Below are 18,808 nucleotides of genomic sequence, written 5' to 3' on the forward strand. Positions count from 1 at the left end.
ATGTAAAAGTAACTTTTCCCCTTTTAAATAGTAGGTACTCTGTGGCATGATGTTTTGAAACTCTGTGAATATCCTGTTCTACAATGTTTTACTCAATGGATATAGAATATGCTGATAATGGTGGCTTTTCTAATTCAGTATTATTTCTACATTTTTTAGATGACATCCTTCTCTAAAGAAGAGCTTCCTCCAGAAAGGAGAAGGGAAATTCTAATAAGTTAAAAATAATATTTGGACTATCATTGTGGGCTCATAGATTTTTGTTTTCTATTCAAGGTAATCCATCATTAGGACCATTCATTTCAAGGCTTACACAGTCCCATATGAAGTGGGCACCACTTCAAGCTGCCTCCTGTGTTCTCTTGATATTTCTCCATCAGGTTTTGATCACTGTCTTACTTTCTGTTACTTATTATCTTACTATTATAAACAATGCAGAAATAGTAATCTTGTGCATGTATGTACTTCAAACAATGCAGAAATAATAATCTTGTGCATGTATGTACTCCAAAAAACTTTCTTCTTTCTTTGCTCCAGACCTAGAGTCAACCACTTTTCTAAGGAGAACCACACTCCTTTTAATTGGGAATAGCATTAGAAAACACAATCTGGGCATTAGTTCTGCTTACTTCTATTGGTATTGTCATTTTAGTTTTTGAATATATAAAATCTTAACATGATAAAAAAGTTAAAGTAAAAAAAAAAAATCTAAAAGGTATTCTCCAAAAATCTCATTCTCTTCCCTACTCGTACTTCCATCTTTTCGTGCCTATGATCTAGTAGGTAACCAACTTCATTTTCTCATTTATTCTTCCTGTGTTTCTTTTTGCAAAAAGATATGTATATACATATACATATATGTGTATGTAAACATACATATGTATAAATGCATATAAAAGGTAGTATGCTACCTATATTCTTTCCCACTCTGCTTTTTTTAACTTAGCAATACATCCTGGAAAGCATTACTTATCAAGTCACAATGATATTGGTCATTCCTTTTTTATAATTGCATAGTACTAAACTGAGTAGATATAGCATAATTTAGTCAATTTCCTATGAATAAGCATTTCTTTCTCTCTATTACTCTACTATTATAGATAATGTGGAAACAATAATCTTGTGTATGTCTATCTTCAGGGTAAATTGCTATAAATAAGACTGCTGGATCAAGCATGAATCTCCTTATGTATACATTTTTGTTAAATGTTACCTAATTCCCCAAATTCCTTGTGGGTTGTACTATTTTGTAATGCTACCACAATGTCTGAGTGCCTGTTTCCCCATGCCATGACGATAAAAAATGTAGCTATCCATTTTTGGGGAAATGGGCTTTTTTATTTTATAGCCTGAAATTATTTAAGTACTGAAACGTATGTACCTTATAACTGGGAAAAATAACATTACTATTTTTTTGTGCCTTTTAGAAATCATGGTTCCTAAAAATATGTGAAAGTACAATCAGAAATAGGAGTTTTAAAATTCTTGTGATTTCATGCCCGAGGTCATTTATCCTTATGTGATGATACTGCTCCTATACTTGTTACCCCAGAGGTAAAGTGAATAGTGAGAAATTATTACCTCAGAGGTAAAGTGAATAGTGAGAAATTATTCTACTCATTCATGCAAAGCAAAGGTAATAAATTAGTCACTTTGATTAAAGCCTGAGTAATTTACTTATGCATTATTTAAGCTAACAACAGAACATACAAGCGTGTTGAACAGCTGATGTAACTTGATATTCTGGAATGAATTCTACGTTATTCCTGTAGTAGGAACTATAAGGTCAACAATTATAACCCATAATATTAATAGCAACTAAGACTCACTGTTCCAGGCCCTAGAAGAAGTACCCTACAAAGGTTACCTCATCTAACCTTCACTGCAATCTTATGAAGTAGATACTATTATTATGTCCATTTCACAGATGAGAAAACAAAGATAATAATGGCCATGAAGTCAGTACATGGTGGGACTTGTATTCAAACTCAGGCAGTCTGATTCCACAGCCTGGACTCAACTATTTTATTATAAAACTTCTAGTGTTTCATTATATTATACTAGAGAGAAAAACTAAGTACTTATATCAGCATAATAGCTATGAATAAGAATGTCTATTTTTATTTTCAAGTACTTTTTGGCTGAACAAATTCTGAGTAGGAATAAGTATTCTAAAGTGAAATCATGGGAAATAATCAGCAACCAAAGCCAAAGTTATTAATGTATGATTCATAGAAGCTACAGATCACAAAAAAGTAAACTAAATTCATACTTTTTTGTAGTTCACGAAATTATCTCATGATAATTAAGTTACCCTCAATTTAACAGGGGCTCTAATTATAGTTTCTTGTTCAAAAGAAAGCAGACTATAGTTCCTTGTTCCAAAGGAAACAGTTATTAAAATGAAAATATAGAACTCACAGACTTTTGATTTTTGGCCTAATGATAGTTCACTTTATGACTTAAAACTGTTATTATAGTGCATTCACTATAAATGCAAAAAATATTTCAGAAGTTGACATAAAATTACAGAAAATAAATACAACAATTTTTAAAATGAGAAAACATCTAATTAAAAAGTTAAGAAAGCTGCATCAGTGACTTACCTCATCTGGGAAAAGATGCAACCTCTGCATCAGAGTTCTTCTGTGAAGGTTTTTTGGCAGCATGCCATAAATAGCTAGTTTAACAATCTGAAAAGCAGATACACAGGGGACTCAATAAGAAAAATGTGACGGAGATATAAACACAATAATAAGAGATAGTGATGAAAACTAGTGGGCTAAGACTCAATATGAATATGAAAGAAACAAAACAGACCTAATCAGACATGTGGCAGCAACAGAAAATAAACTTTTATTATTTGGTACACTACTATTTTCTTTTGGATCTGTTTATTTTTATTTAGAAAAAGGACAAAAGGAAAAGAGAAAGATAACCTGTGTATGTGTCAATTTTAGATGGAATCAGAAGAAGTTCTCTAAGCTTATACAAGAACGCGTGGCTTAAATAACCTATTTCATATGAGTTATAGCAGATCCTAGAGAGGCTTAATCCCGTTTCCTCCAAGTGGGAGATCAGGAGGTTTCCAATTCATAAACTAAGCCTTACCATACAGTCATGAGACTGACTCTGTAAGTCACAAATCTATAACAATGGTAATGGTTAGCATTCACCAAAAGCTTACTATGTGTACAGCGGTCACTGCATTACATGTGTTATCTTATTTATGATACGAAGTCCAATTTCACAGATGAGGAAACAAATGTATGAGGTTACAGAAACCCCCTAATTTCATACATCTAATAAGTGGTGGCGCTGCAGTTCAAACCAGGCACGCTTACTTCCAGAACAGACACAAGGTACATGCAAACACACCTATAATGTGTTTCTCTCTGTTAATTATCAAGAAGACAAAGTTCCTCCTCCCTATCATACCCATTCCCAAGATGGCAAACTAGCCTTTCCATGATTCATTCTTCCCCCGTTAAGATTATCCTCATTGTTGGTCTGAATGTGACTTTATATATGTTTTGTCAAGAGAAGGCCACACAGTGTCACCTTGTGCTCCATAATTTCCTGGGGGCCTCCTGGTATACAGGGTACATTGCAGGAGCTGCATAAAAGTACTAATAGATATTTGGGGTGTCAAATTGATTTTTATCATCTGTACTCATATTTCAAGGATTTAATTTGATTTGGCATGTATTAAACTAAACCCTTTAAAACAATACATGTTAGAATAGAATTGCACCATTAGAGGATTTCCTGATCCTTTTATTTTCTCATCAAATCAGACTACAAAAGCTCAATATGTGCAAAAGCTAACGGCATCCCATACATATTTTCCATCTATTTTCTATGTTAGTGCTGTTAAGACTTTATGTTCTGGAGACTTGATTTAAATATAGACTTATATTGTTAAAATTAGGAGCAATTAGAAATTCAGTTCCTGAATCACATAAGCCACATTTCAAGTGGTCAACTGCCACATGTGGCTAGTGGTTAATATGTTTGACAGTGCAGACAAAGAACATTTCCATCATAGCAGAAATTTCTGTTGGGCAGCACTGATATTAGTCTTTAAAATTTTTAATGTTTTAAAAGTCTTTAGTAGAAAATGACACTGTTCAGACTACTTGGCGTCTTGTCTGGATAAGCAAGTCATTATATCTTCCAAAGATCATCCTAGCAGCAATTTTATTGTGTTAGCAGGGTTATTTGGCATTTGATTTTCATGTTCTTAAAAACATTTAGTTGTATTTACTTGAATTAATAAGCTGGTGTTTTAAAAATATGCCCTATTAAAAAAATGCAAACGTACTCAAATTCGAGAAAGCTGGAAAGTATGAAAAGATTACAAGCTGCCAGGTGAGAGAAAAAGAAGATGACAGACATACAAACATACAGACCCAAAAATAAATGTGACACAACTTGCACATGCAATCAAGTAATCCCAGCTGTTTAGACTTAAGCATAAACTCTGAGGAATTCAGAAAGTGAGAAAGATGGAATGAGATAAGGTTAATAAATATTAAATACCTTCCTCATCTAACCTGTAACCCAGGGCACATGACATTTGTTTCACATAAAATATCTTTATAAACTACAGGAGAGGGAATAAATGTAAGAAAGGAACCACATCAGAAGAAAAATACAAGAACACGGAAACTAAAATGTATGACAGAGGGAGAAAGGATATAAGGAAAGGGCTGAATCAGTATATTTACTTGAGTTTAGAATTAATGATCTTCCATGTAATTATAAAAATATACTGAAATATTTAAAAATCTACTATTTAAATGTATTAATCAATGTACTTTATAAATAATATTTCAAGATTGTACTAATAATCAGAAAGATGCTTTATGAAACAAATTCTCTTAAAAGCCACATATACCAAGTACGGATTAGCAAATTATGTCTGCTGGCAGAAGACCTACTGTTCCAGAAAAACACTGAGTGTTTGAATTGGCAGTAAAATAACTGACCTCCTCCTTAACATGCCATTCTCTTAAAAAACACAATCAAAGTTAAGACTTAAAAAAAATGAAGATCTTTCAATGAGGTAAAAATTCAAATGGATTTAACTCTAAATATTTTCCAAGCCATCATCAAACATTTTGCAATGCATTTCAATCTCTGTTTGTAAAAAATAATTTGAAACAATTTCTACAAATGTTATCCAAAGCCAAATTCTTAAAATCAAAAGCTGGACTATACTGCCTCCTAGTGTATACTTAATATACGTGAATAAACTAGAAACTAATTTTAAGAACATTTCAACATATTTGTAAGTATGAAAACTATAATTTGTTGTAAAAGTTATAGTACACATTAGCAGCAGCCCTAACAACGTTTTACTACTATTATTTGCAATCCATATTAATAGTGAAAATAGGATACCTTATTTGACCCGTGATAATCTAAAGACGCATGAATTACAAAGCAGAACATTAAGTATTTCTTAAGAAGCAATTTCTGAGCATGTTTTTATAAAAATAGATTTGAATAATAAAAAGTAAAAATAAATAGCAAAGCATGGAACTTCTAAATGTCATGTCAGCCATTATAATAATAAACATGCCCCTGCCCCCGACCTTTGCCAAGAAAACTTTAGGCAGTACTATTCCAACCAAATGGTTGCATCCTGACACTAGACATTGATTTTTATTGACCATTTCAGGGAAGTAAAAAGGAGTGTCCTCACAGTCTAACACTTTGCTCATTTAAGTAAAGAGCAAAAACAGGTCCAAATGGGGAAAACGCTACCAAATCTAGGAGTATAGTTCAAAGACTGGTTTATCAAGAGTTAAGGAAGAAAAAATAAAACTGTGAAATAGCAACAGGAGGCTCTGCTTTTAGAAACAGTGAGGATGAGCATGTGGGTTAGAAACTTCTCCCAGTACACAACTCTAATGATAAAACAATAAACATTAGTGAAGTTAACAGTATTGCTTGTTAAATCTAAGCATGCAACTGACTGGAGGCCAAAAATAAAAGAACAAGAAGCAGAGAGTCCTAGGGCTGGCATTTGCCTTGAGGGCATCAATTCCGTGCAGGGCTTGGGTTTTAGAGGACTATCACTTTGGGGTCAGGAGGTAGGCTAAAGATGCCCTCATAAACCTAGATTCTCAACAGAAAGGCAATACTCAGGGTGCTGTGTGGGGAAATGAAAAAATAAAAGTCTTTCCTGATAACTGCTAACTATAAACCTGACCTTATAAGGCTTTGAGGCTCCAGAGTCACCCTTTTTATGAGGATCAAAATCCAGAGGATGAACGTATAGCTTAAAGAGGTCTTAGACTGACATATATATGTATACACACACACACACACACACACACACACACACACACATATCCATGCACTTGCCAGAAGCTAAGTAAATCTTGTTTGAAGAAATTGATTTTTTTTGTTTCCTGTATTTCTTTTTTTTTTTTAAGCTCTTTATTGGAGCATAATTGCTTTACCCTGTTGTGCCAGTTTCTGCTGTACAACAAAGTGAGTCAGCTGTATTTATATATATATTCCCATATCACCTCCCTTCCATGACTGCTTTCTACCCTCCCTATCCCAATCTGCTAAATCACCACCAATCATCGAGTTTTCCCTGTATTATGCAGCAGCTTCCCACTAGCTATCTATTTTACATTTGGTAGTGTATATATGTCAATGCTACTCTCTCACTTCTCATCCCAGCTTCCCCTTTGCCCCCCACCCTATGTCCTCAAGTCCATTCTCTACATCTGCGTCTTTATTCTTACCCTGTCACTGGGTTCATTAGTACCATTTTTTTAAGGTTCCATATATATGAGTTAACACACAGTATTTGTTTTTCCCTTTCTGGCTTACTTTGCTCTGTATGACAGACTCTAGGTCCATCCACCTCACTACAAATAACTCAATTTCATTCCTTTTTATGGCTGAGTAATATTCCACTGTATATATATGCCACATCTTCTTTACCCATTCATCAGCTGATGGGCATTTAGGTTGCTTCCATGTCTGGGCTATTGTAAATAGTGCTGCAATGAACACTGTGGTACATGTTTCTCTTTGGATTATGGTTTTCTCTGGGTATATGCCCAGTAGTGGGATTGCTGGGTCATATGGTAGTTCTATTTTTAGTTTTTTAAGGAACTGCCATACTGTTTTCCATAGTGGCTGTACCAATTTACATTCCCACCAACAGTGCATGAGGGTTCCCTTTTCTCTGCACCCTCTCCAGCATTTATTGTTTTTAGATTTTTTGATGATGGTCATTCTGACCAGTGTGAGGTGATACCTCATTGTGGCTTTGACTTGCATATCTCTAATGATGAGTGATGTTGAGCATCTTTTCATGTGCTTGTTAGCCATCTGCATGTCTTCTTTGGATAAATGTTTATTTAGATCTTCTGCCCATTTTTGGATTGGGTTATTTGCTTTTTTGATATTGAGCTGCAAGAAATTCATTTTTAACATAGGTCTCAAAAATTCCCAGGGATGAAGTTCCAAGGTACATGTACTTTCCAAGTATCCTGAACAGAAACAATAAATTGCAGACCCACAAAGACCACAAATACCAGAATCAGATATAAATGTTAAGAATTATGTTTAATATGCTTAAAGAAATATAAGAGAGAACCAAAGTATGACAAAGGGAACAGAAGACTATCAAAACTGACCAGCAGGCTTGAAAAAGAAACGAACAGTAAAAGCTTTAAGAAAAGGAAAAAGATACAATAACTGAAATTAGGCACTCAATGAAAGGGTTAATCAGATTAGACACTGGTGAAGGGATAATTAGAGAACTAGAACATAAAGCTAAAGAAAATACTGACAGTGCACCACAGAGGCAGGGAGGCATAAAATATGAAAGAGAGGTACTGAATTATGCACAATGAAATGAGGTCATCTACTATATGTATAATCTGATTTCTAAAGGGAAAGAATAGATAGAGAATAAACAGAGCCAATATCAGAAGATACATAGAAGAGCTCACAAATTTTCAGAAGACACCAATTCTCAAGCAAAACAAAGCTTAAAAAGAAGCATATAAAAACCAAAGCCAAAGAAAAGATCTTAAAAGTATTCAGGAAGAAAAAACAGAATACATACAAAGAAAAAATTAAAGTGACATCTGATATCAATAGTAATAATGGACACTAAAATCTATTTGAATAATAGCTTCAAAAAGCTGAGAGAAAAAAATGGTTATCCTAGAATTGCATATATAAGCAAAACTATCTTTCAAGAATGAAGGCAAAAATATAGTTTCAGACAGAAAAGGAGAGTTCACTATTCAGAATGTTATGGTAGGAATGTCAATAAGAAGTAATTTGAGGAGAAGGAAATTGATCCCAATTACAAGAAAAGATCATAAGCAAAGAAGATCATAAAAAATCAGTAATAGTATAAAACAGTAACAAAATGCTGAACTGGAAGGTTTTTTAAAAGTCTTGAACAGAGAAAACATACAGATTGAAAGGGAGAATAGGTATTATAATCTTCTAGGGGCCTTGAATTGATTTGAGGAAAGTAAAGATATTGATTAATCTTAGACTTCTAATAAATAAACTCAGTCAATCCAAGAGAAGGCAAGAAAGAAGGGGATAAAAAAGAAAATAAAATCTAGCTCAGTAAAATTTAAAATTAAACTGTAAAATGATATATGAGGCAAACAAAAGGTTGATATAGCTATATTAATATATAAAAAGAATAGACCTCAAGTTAAAGGGCATTATTGGAGATAAAGAGAGTCAGTATATATCCTGGTCAATTCTTTAGGAAGATTATAATCCCAAACTTAAATTCATCTAACATTAAGTCTTCAAAAGATACTAAGCAAAAACCAATAGAACTACACAGAAAAATTAATAAATCCACAATTGAGATTTTAACATAACTCTCTCAGGAGATCAATAAATCAAGTGAACAACAACAAAAAATCAGTGAGAATATAAGTTTGGAACAACATACTTAGCATATTTGAGATAATGGAAATATAAACATACATACATACATATGTACATCTGCCTCACCAAAACATTTTCAGCAATCACATCATATTCTAAGTGATCACGCAGATGTCAAGAAATTAAAAAGCATCAACATTCCTTGACTAAATGCAGAACATACTAAATAATAATTAGAAAACATAGAATTGAATGATAACAAAATAATACTTATCAAAACTTGCGTGATATAGTTATAGTGAAGAACTTACAGCCTTGAATGCTAGCTACATTAGAAGAGAAAGAAGACTGAAAACCCAGTGTCTGAACCAGTCTTTCCACAGATGATAAATAATAAAAAATACTATAAACTTACTGCCACTGGATCCTTCTGGTGAAGATGAGCAGCTGTTACTTGTCTAAATCCACCTGGGTAACTATTAAAAGAAACAAAGACATTAAAATTGGGAGTAGGCTATGGTATGGTATTCCTGAAATGAACATTCTTTTATAATAAGAAAACTATTTTTATCATGAAATTATACCTGTTTCTGGAAACTATGCTGTTCATCAATGTCTTGAAAATTAAGCAGTAACCTATGCCATCTGAAACGTTATTCTCTTAACCGGTCAAATTAGCAATCATTATTTCATAAAAAGTTCTGCATCTTGGAAAATTTCTTGGTTAACTATATTTCTATTGGAATTTAAAGTTTTTCATCATTCATTCATTCACTCATTCAGTCAAACAATCCTGATAGTTTATCACTGCTTGAATTAAGGAAAAAAAAAAAAGCAAAGTGCCAAAATATTTCACATTCCCTGATGAATCAAAGTGAATAAGCTAGAGGTCAGGTTTGGGAAAAACAGTGGTAGACTACTTGGTTCTGCAGGCAAGTTAATACTCTAAGCAGAGTCATACTCCTGTTTCCTACTAACAGGAAGTCATATGTTGGTTCTAAGTAATAAGATATTTCATTGTATTCAGAATCAAAATTACATATAAAGTGGAGATTAAAAAAATATTTGGTATAGTACTAGAGGCATCTTAGTAACCTGAATACTCCAGATCCAGGTCTGGAATCTAGGTTTTTGCCAGTGGCTACCAGTATACTAGGTAACTCATTTTATCTCTTTATATACGAGTTTGCTCATATAAGAAAAATGGTAATATCTGTCCCATCTACCTCTCAAGATTTTTATGAGTCAAGGGGGGAAGTGTTTGTGACAGTGCTTAAGAAATTTAAAACAAAAACAACATACAGATGTAAGGCTTTATTACACTGAACCGATGAATAAAGCCTTAATGATTTTTGAGGAAGGGAAAAAGAAAATGTAAAGGCAGTGGACTCTGTAAGAAAAATGTAAGATTACCTAAACATGATTCCTTTTATAAGTTTCTTTCAACAAGACTTGAAAACATTTTAAGATGATTTAAAGAACCATGTTTTAGGAATAAAATTTAAGAAAGTAAATTTAGAAGTTTGCTAGAAAGATGGATAATTTTCAAACTGATGCTCTTTCATCTGTTTCATGGAATTTCAGCCTCAGAAAAAGAAATACCTGTCTAGACTTCTATTCCTGTATTCTTTCTCCCCAGGAAAAAAATACTTTATGTTTTTATCACATTGTTATCTTGCATTTTCACGTTTCTTTCACAATTACCTCTAAATTTTATCAAACTTGGTTTATATGTAGAGATCTGCCAACAGTAAAAACTACTAAAGATGGGTGTGAATTCATTTTTGTTACGTTAAATAAAGATTTCATGAAAGTGTTTTAAGTGTAGGAATGGGCAAAGGCTGGCTAATGGAAGCAAAAAAGTTATTCCAAGCATTTAAGATCTACTTAAGCAAGAGAAGAAGAGAAACAGAAGGGAACATCAAAGTCTGCCTGTCTAAGATGAAGGTGCACTTGGAAATATAAAAAATTATTTTGATCAAGAATGAAAGGCCGCCTGCGAGCAGCAACAAAGACCCAATGCAGCCAATAAATAAATTAAAAAAAAAAAAAAAGAATGAAAGGCCAACATTTTTAACCATAGGTTGAATGATACTGAAGAAGGTATGCTTAATTAAATTTGTATATGACCTAAAACTGAGGGGTTAACTAACACATTACATGACATAATCAACATCTCAAAAGATCTTAAAAGGCTCGAGATAAAATTTAACATGGAGTAAACTTAAGGTACTGCAGTTGGATTAAAATGAAACTAAAATACACAGGAAGGAGGATACATGATTGAACAGCAGCATGTTTGAAAAAAAGACTTGAGTTTTAGCAATGGCGAACTCAGTGTAGCACATAATGATATGGCCTTGAAGGAAAGTTCTATTGCAATAGAATACAGCATAAGTGAAAGTTGGAGGAGTCACATTATACCAGAAAATAATCAGAACACAGCCAGGTGAGTGTATTTAGTTAAGAAAGATACTGACAAGCAATGATTGCACCCAGAGAATAGTGACCAAGATATAATGGAGATAAGATAGTTGAAGGCAAGCCACATAAAGAGCTTTGAAGGAACTACAGATGTTTAGTCTAGAGAAAAGACAGATCAGTGGGTACTTGCTGATCATTGCCTCAAAATTATCTGAAGGATGTCATGTGGAAGACATAATTTTACACTGTCCAAAAAAGGACTAAGACCATTCTGAAAGCTAGAGAAAAACAGGTGATGACTCAATAGCATTGAGATCTTTCTAAAATTTAGACCATGTCAAAGGCAGAATGAATGGGCTGCCTCATGAACTAGGAGATTGCTATTATTCAAAGACAGGCAGACCTTTAAACTTTAAAGGCACGTTGTAGAGATTTTAGGTATCTTCCAAACTTGGGATTTCACTCATCATTCTTTCAGCATCTCCTGTACTTTTAGAAGTTCAAGATGGTTCTGGAAACAGCAGTAAGATGAATTATAGGAAGCAGAATGAGAGAAGTGAGAAGACTGACTAAAAAATGAGAAAAATTTAGATCAGAGATGTTATATGAAAAGCTTCCAGGAAAAACAAATACTCTCAGGTAATCAGGAGTATTTAGTATAGTTCTGTGGTTTTTTGACTGAGTAAATTATACACATGGCATGAACAAAATTGGTATTTTCTTAAATTTTGAAAAAAAACTTTTTCTTTTAAATAAAGTCAATAATATTCTTAAAGTAATATATTTCAGCTGCCCATCTTCCCTGACAAAAGGATTATCTTACCCAGTATGTGAGGAGTATACTTTTTGTTCCCATTTGTTTCCAGAAAATGCAATGTGCCTTGTGTTCATTATGACAACATGATCTCCACAGTCACCTAGATTTAAAAGGAACAAAGAAAGAAAAAGATTTTATATGAAAAAGCTTGACTTTAAGAAAAAGTGAGCTTGGTTATTTATAAAGCTTATCAAAGTCCAAAAAACACATCAAAAAATATACAGCAAGTCAACAGTGCAACATCAAAATCCTTGCACAGATTTATGTGTCTCTTTTACATAACATCTAAGTATAGAAAGAATTGGCTCAACATTTGGAAAATCTCAACACTGGAAGGTAAAAGCGAATTTAATAAAGATGCCAAAAACAACAATACGTCTTTTAAAGGCAAACTACTGTTACTCCTATTTTCTCTGCCCATTAATAATTACACTTCATTAAAATGTACTGTTAATAATTACACTTTACCACTTTTAAATATCTCATACAAATTTTCCCTTAAAAATAAAAGAGAAAATGAAAACAATATACATATAGATGAAAAAAGGTATGTTTTACCAATAGGTAAATTGGAAACAAATGTAAAACACCACAATTGATTACTCTTTTCAAATTCAGAGAATAGAACACTATGATCCTATGCTTAACTCCTAACCCAAGGTTTCTTCCAATCACATTTAACTAGTTAAATTTAAACTGCTACTCTCAACTATGAGCACACATACACTTGATGCAACAGATGATCTGAAAATCAAAATATATGTTTTAGATTAATTTTCCAGTGAAAAGTACCCGTAAGCCTGTCTGTTCATCTGAAAAAAAGAAAACCCTAAAAAGTCAACATGTAAGTTTTAACGGGTCACTGTATACATGACAAAATCAAGTAGTCAGAAACATTTATTAAGTGCCTAGTCTACTAATAGAGAAACAAACTTCAAAAGCTTCATGAAGCTTATTTATTTGAAAAAAATCGCCACTGAAAAATAAGTATACATAAGTACAGTATCTCAAAACTAAAGATTACATTATAAGATTCCATGCAGAACTTGAATTTGAATGACAGAATTTTCAGTGAGAAGTCCATAGTTTATACAAGACAAGGGTAAAGGAAAGAGGATAAAGCAGGTGAGTTTTCTTCATTACAGTGTAAGGGAATCCAGGGGTGTGAAGGGAAGATCTGGGAAGCTTGTTGTTAGCTGGTTGAAAAGGAAAGTTTGATTGTTTGGCAAATTAAGTGACTAAAGTTCCCAAGAGTGACCATGGTGGGCTAACTAAGGCAGTTGGGCAAATGAACCTGAAGAACAAATAAGGAGGATGAGAAGATACCTATTTAGTCCCAAATAATGCCAAAATTACGTTAGCTTTCAACCAGACGTTTACAGTTGAAGTAGCTAAGGCTTGTTAAGATTAAGTGTCAAAGCTCACACACCAAGACATTTAGCACCCTGTTCAGGCTCTTTCTGTGACACCTATTTGGAGGAAAAATGGAATCTTTAACTTTCTAATAAAACTGAATTTATTTTTTAAATGTTGTTTAAGCTTTAAATATGCAAAAAGTATTTTGCACCATTCAAAACACATTTTTACTTCAAAAAGGATCTTTCAAGGGACATTAGAAAAAATACCATAGATCAGGTGAAGACTGTGTTCTTTCAGCTCTAAGGTATGAAAATCTGATGTGGGAAAAATTATTCTCCCTTAATAACTTATGCCAAATCTCTACTGTATTAATAATTCTTAGAAGCACTTCTCCACTGCCTCTAAATAAAACCTACCAGCAATTAAATCTTTTTTAACTGCATTAATATTAAAACAAAAGCCAATATTATGATTAAAGCCTGAAATCCTGGATATAGTACAATCATTTCTATCTAAATTTTTGTTCATCCAAATAAATAGATATATTTCATTTTAAAGTTTTAATTAAAACATTTTATATTTTACAATATGCACCAAATACATATAAATTGGAACTCTACTGCCTGATCAAGAGATGATGGAAAAGAAGTTAATATCTTTCAAACTTAACTTTTTTTAAAAAATTTAAGTTTAGTGAGCAGTTTTTAGAAATAGGAATTGTTTACTTATAAAAATTTATCATCTTAGATTTCTGACTTTATTTGATTTCTTGTGTAATATTATGTGCTAAATTAAGTGGCCAAATAAAATTCAAACTAATTCAATCAAAGGGAAAAGTGAAAGGTTTATTTCGGGGAATCTAAGGTCTCATCACAGATCCACGGTCTTCTCCTTCATCCAGTGCAGCAATGCTTTTGCATATTGGGTCCCCTTACAAGATTTGGTTTGAGAAATGTTTGAAAAATAGCTATTCCAATTTAGTGATAAACAACGAAGTTTGACGTTAGCCTTTATGTTTGTTTCCAGCCTTGAAGGACAAATGTCCAAATGCCTCCTTCAACTTTTTTTTTTAGCATCCCTGAACTTCTGCATAGCCAATGTGACAGATGATCATGTAAGTTACCACAAAATCTACTGAGTGTAAAGACACTGTGATAGGAACAAGGTGTGTTGTTCAAATTTATTGATAATATGTAAATATTCACTTCTAAAAGAGGTTAAGTATTCTAGATATAACCTGGAGCAGAAATCTTCAGTGCTTTGCACAACATTCTAGAAGTGTGTTAAAGAATAAATGTGTGATTAAGGTTGTTAAATTTAAATGACACATAGTTAACATTTGAAATAGATCGACACAATTGAATAGTAAGAGAGAAAAATATGTTAGCTGGGTAACTTTAATAAGAGCATCCTATACTTTTTTTCCTAACAAATCCTGAAAAGATTTAAATAAATAATGCAAGGCAGAATACTAGAGATTAGATTAGTTAAACTGTTAGAACTGTTTGGTGTGCTAACATTCATAACATTAACCTTTAAGAACTGTGTGAAACTTTTATTTGATTTCATTCCATGTGTACCAGAAGTATTTTAAGATGATCTATTAACTTTAGATCATGCTAAAGAAAGTTTTCCTCTGCTTCTTTTAATGCTCACATAGTTCTCCTCAATTTATTAATTTGTGCGCAGTGAAAAGAATGGAGTCCTCATGAAGAGTAAGTCATAATCCAGAAGTCACCAAGTGCCCTTCCTTTTCATTTATCAGTGAAAAATAAACATGTTCAAAAAGCTCCCAAGTCCCCAGTTCAGGATAGCAGCTCTAACTAGAAGGAGACGGGAATACCTATAAAGTTGTTCAAATATTGTATACTTTATGTATCTGAACATATTTACAAGTCCAATGGACTTTGTGAGATGTTGTGGCAAACCAACTTTTCATTTATAAGGTTTTTTTTTTTATGGAAACTGTGGTCTGGGTCAAGATGCAAATCACACAGAATTAGGAGAAGAATTCCTACCTTTCACAAAATTTGGGAGAAGGTGGAATCAGTAGTAGCCACCTAATTCTTCTTAAAGTATAGCACTTATCTGTCCACCAAAGTTCTGTTTCCTTACAAGCAGGTCATTACTGCAAAAGTATTCCTTAAATACTGATGAATAAATATTCTGCTAGACCAGCAGAACAGCTTTTGTGGCTCCTGTCAGGCCATCCTTTTTTGGTAATGGAGAATAGCTTTTCTATGAAATCAGAGATTTACTTTTTAAAGACTGAATTGCATTTTTGTTTCACTATATTTAATATTTGGTTTATATCAGCAAAACTTTGGACTTTTCACATCCATAATGTCAAAACTTAAACTGCAAGCAATTTTCAATTACAAATGTTGTTTTAAGTTTTTTTCTAACATTTACTGGTTTAATCAGCATTTATTAAGTATGTTTCATGTGCTCATAATCACTGTAAACATGTTTATTTGAAAGCTGACATACAATTTCCCAGAAAATAATATTGCAAATGATGGCCCTACATACAGGAAGGGCTATAAAAGTTAACATTTGGGTGTGATAATGGCATTTGGGTTACATATGAGAATATTTTTATTCTTAGGCAACATACGCTGAAGTATTTAGGGGGAGGTATAATGACATCTGTAATTTATTTTCAAATGATTGAGTAAAAAAATACAGTAAAATATTAATAATTGGATAATCTAGGTGGATGTTTAGAGAAATTCACTGTACTATTCTTTGAACTTCTCTGAAAATGTGAAAATTTTTATAACAAAATTTAGAAAAAAGTAAAGGACAAACAACCCAATGGAAAAATGGGAAAAAGAAACGCACAGACATTTCACAGAACAGGAAATTCTAGAAGGTCAATAAACAAATGAAAAGATACTCAGCTCCATGTATAATTGGGAAAATGCAAATTAAAACCACAAAGAGAGCATTTCCCATCTACCAGAGCAGTCAAAATGAAAAACAATGACAATATCAATGCTACTGAGATGAGGAATAATGAAAACACCTGCATATAAAGACTAACTAGGTTCCCATGTACTTTTTAAAAAAAATTCTTTTATTTATTTATTTTTGGCTGTGTTGAGCGGGGGCTACTCTTCCTTATGGTGCATAGGCTCCTCATTATGGTGGCTTCTCTTGTTGCAGAGCATGGGCTCTAGGTGCATGGGCGTCAGTAGTTGTGGAGCGTGGGCTCAGTAGTTGTGACACACAGGCTTAGTTGCTCTGTGGCACGTGGGATCTCCCCAGATCAGGGATCAAACCTCTGTCTCCTGCATTGGCAGACAGATTCTCAACCACTGCGCCACCAGGGAAGTCGCCCGCCATGTACTTTTGAACTCAGCAATTCCTGTCCTACAGACAGATCTCAGGGAAACTCTTCCACATATGCTCCGGGAAAAAGGTACAAGAATACTGATAGCAATGTTGTTTGTAATGGCAAAAAGTAGGAAAACAACCCAAATGCTGAGTGTATGGGTATTCATTTCATCACCATTATTATTAATTTTCTTTAAAATATTATCTATATTTATATATAGATAGATGAATACATCTCTATCCATCTATATATATCTTTGTATATTTCATGTTTCAAACTAAAGTTAAAACTATGATCAGTTGCAAAATATGTTGTTGACACATCAAGCAAGATGAAGAGTAAAAACTAATACTCGAATCTTTCAGTGTGGACAGGAAGCGCCTAGGAGAGTGAAGTCAATCAAAACTACCTACGATAAGCGGAAGGCTTTTAGTATGAAAGCAACTGTTTTGTTTTGTTTTGGGAAAAGGATATACAAAAGCAAATCTATTAATTCAAAACAGTGAAAAGTAACTTTCCATGACTAGCTAGCTCTATGTATCTTTCTGGAGAAAAGTGTTTTTTAGAAGAGAGGACAAGCTTATTTGTTCATTTTCAAAAACTCTCTTGAAATGCATATTGCCACATGAAGAAACATACATAAGAGTGAACATTTAATTTAAAGTCCAAATCAGGATATTATGAGAGTGAAAGGAGGGGCTACTGATCATTTTGCTGGGGCAATGGCATAAAATGGGATTGTCTTAGGCAAAATGGTTATATGGTTTTCCTATGGAGAAGCCAAATTCATTTTAGTGCCCCAACAGGTTTTTAGTGAGAATGGAATGAGGGATCCTCAGGAAAAAAAAAAAGAGATCCTTATAGCAGCCCAGTCAAATATCTTCAAATTTCTATCTTGACATGAAAACTGTGATTACTAATTAACAGGTCTAAAATGCTACTCACTCAGTTGATGGTACACAGGTTTATGCAATCCTTGAAGTTTAACTGATGCCAGGGCAGCAAGTTTGCCAGGGGGCTGCATTTTCCCATCTAAGAGATACCAAACTCGAGCGAAAGTGGCCCATTGCTTGAAAAGACAGAAGAAGAAACAAAGAAAATTCTAATTAAATGGAAACAATTGAGTTTGCTATTATATACTATCACACATAATCTACAGCTAATGTCAATAATTATTATGAAAAAGGATCCTATCACTAAATAATTTTTTTGTTTTGTTATTTCTATTTCTGGAAAAGGGGGATCTTTTCTCATTATTCTGCAAAGATTAACACAGTAATCTTTTCTGCCTGCTTTTCTATTAGCAATATGGGTCATACACTATTAAAAACATTCCAAAGATATTATTTCCTTTGATATTATGATTTATATTTTTCATACCGCACAGAATAGAATCTGGAGGGTTAATGAGAAAGTCTCATGAAAGTAGAAGCTGTTTATGAAAGTCTTCAAAAATATTTTGAGGTTAGAAGATATATTACTTTGAAAGATGAGTGGCCAGTTAGGAACTGAAGGCTATTCAGGAGTTTGATTCCATGGGAGAGTTAAATAGCAGAATGTAGCTGGAAAAGTATAGATGGATGATGTCGAATAATTTTAAAAAACTGCCTTAAACAGACATCTTAGACTGCTTCAGGACTAGACCATTGTCTTTGTAGTTGTCCATAACTGCCTTCAAACTCCAAGAAAATTACAGGCCAGAAAGATCTTTATCAGATGATTTCTTTATGGATATATACAAGCAGCCAAACGATGCTGGAAAAAGTACAACTAGGTTAACTGGTTTTATTTTAAATTTAATTATCACAAGTCTCAAATCAGCCTATAAAACTGCTTACCAATCTGCTGTTTTCCTGTTCTCATTTTTCTAGTCTCTACCCCACTCCCCTTTTAACCTCTTTTGTCAAGTTTATTTCATATATTTTGATGCCACTGTAAATGGTATTGTAATTTAATTTAAATTTCTG

General features: G+C 33.1%; 1 protein-coding gene across 2 annotated transcripts in view; it reads right to left on the minus strand.

Annotated features, from left to right (window-relative positions):
- Positions 1–18,808, minus strand: part of MRPL13 (mitochondrial ribosomal protein L13) — a 38,744-nt gene that overhangs the window by 17,647 nt on the left and 2,289 nt on the right. For both annotated transcript variants that reach the window (XM_057736258.1, XM_057736259.1), the window contains exons 2-5: positions 17,787–17,910; positions 12,149–12,242; positions 9,317–9,377; positions 2,607–2,693 (exon numbers count right to left, since the gene is read on the minus strand). In XM_057736258.1, the coding sequence (XP_057592241.1) occupies positions 2,607–2,693; positions 9,317–9,377; positions 12,149–12,242; positions 17,787–17,910 (366 nt within the window). The remainder of the gene's footprint in view (positions 1–2,606; positions 2,694–9,316; positions 9,378–12,148; positions 12,243–17,786; positions 17,911–18,808) is intronic.

This window comes from Hippopotamus amphibius, chromosome 5, assembly GCF_030028045.1.
Source record: "Hippopotamus amphibius kiboko isolate mHipAmp2 chromosome 5, mHipAmp2.hap2, whole genome shotgun sequence".
In the NCBI taxonomy this organism is placed as follows: Eukaryota; Metazoa; Chordata; class Mammalia; order Artiodactyla; family Hippopotamidae; genus Hippopotamus; species Hippopotamus amphibius.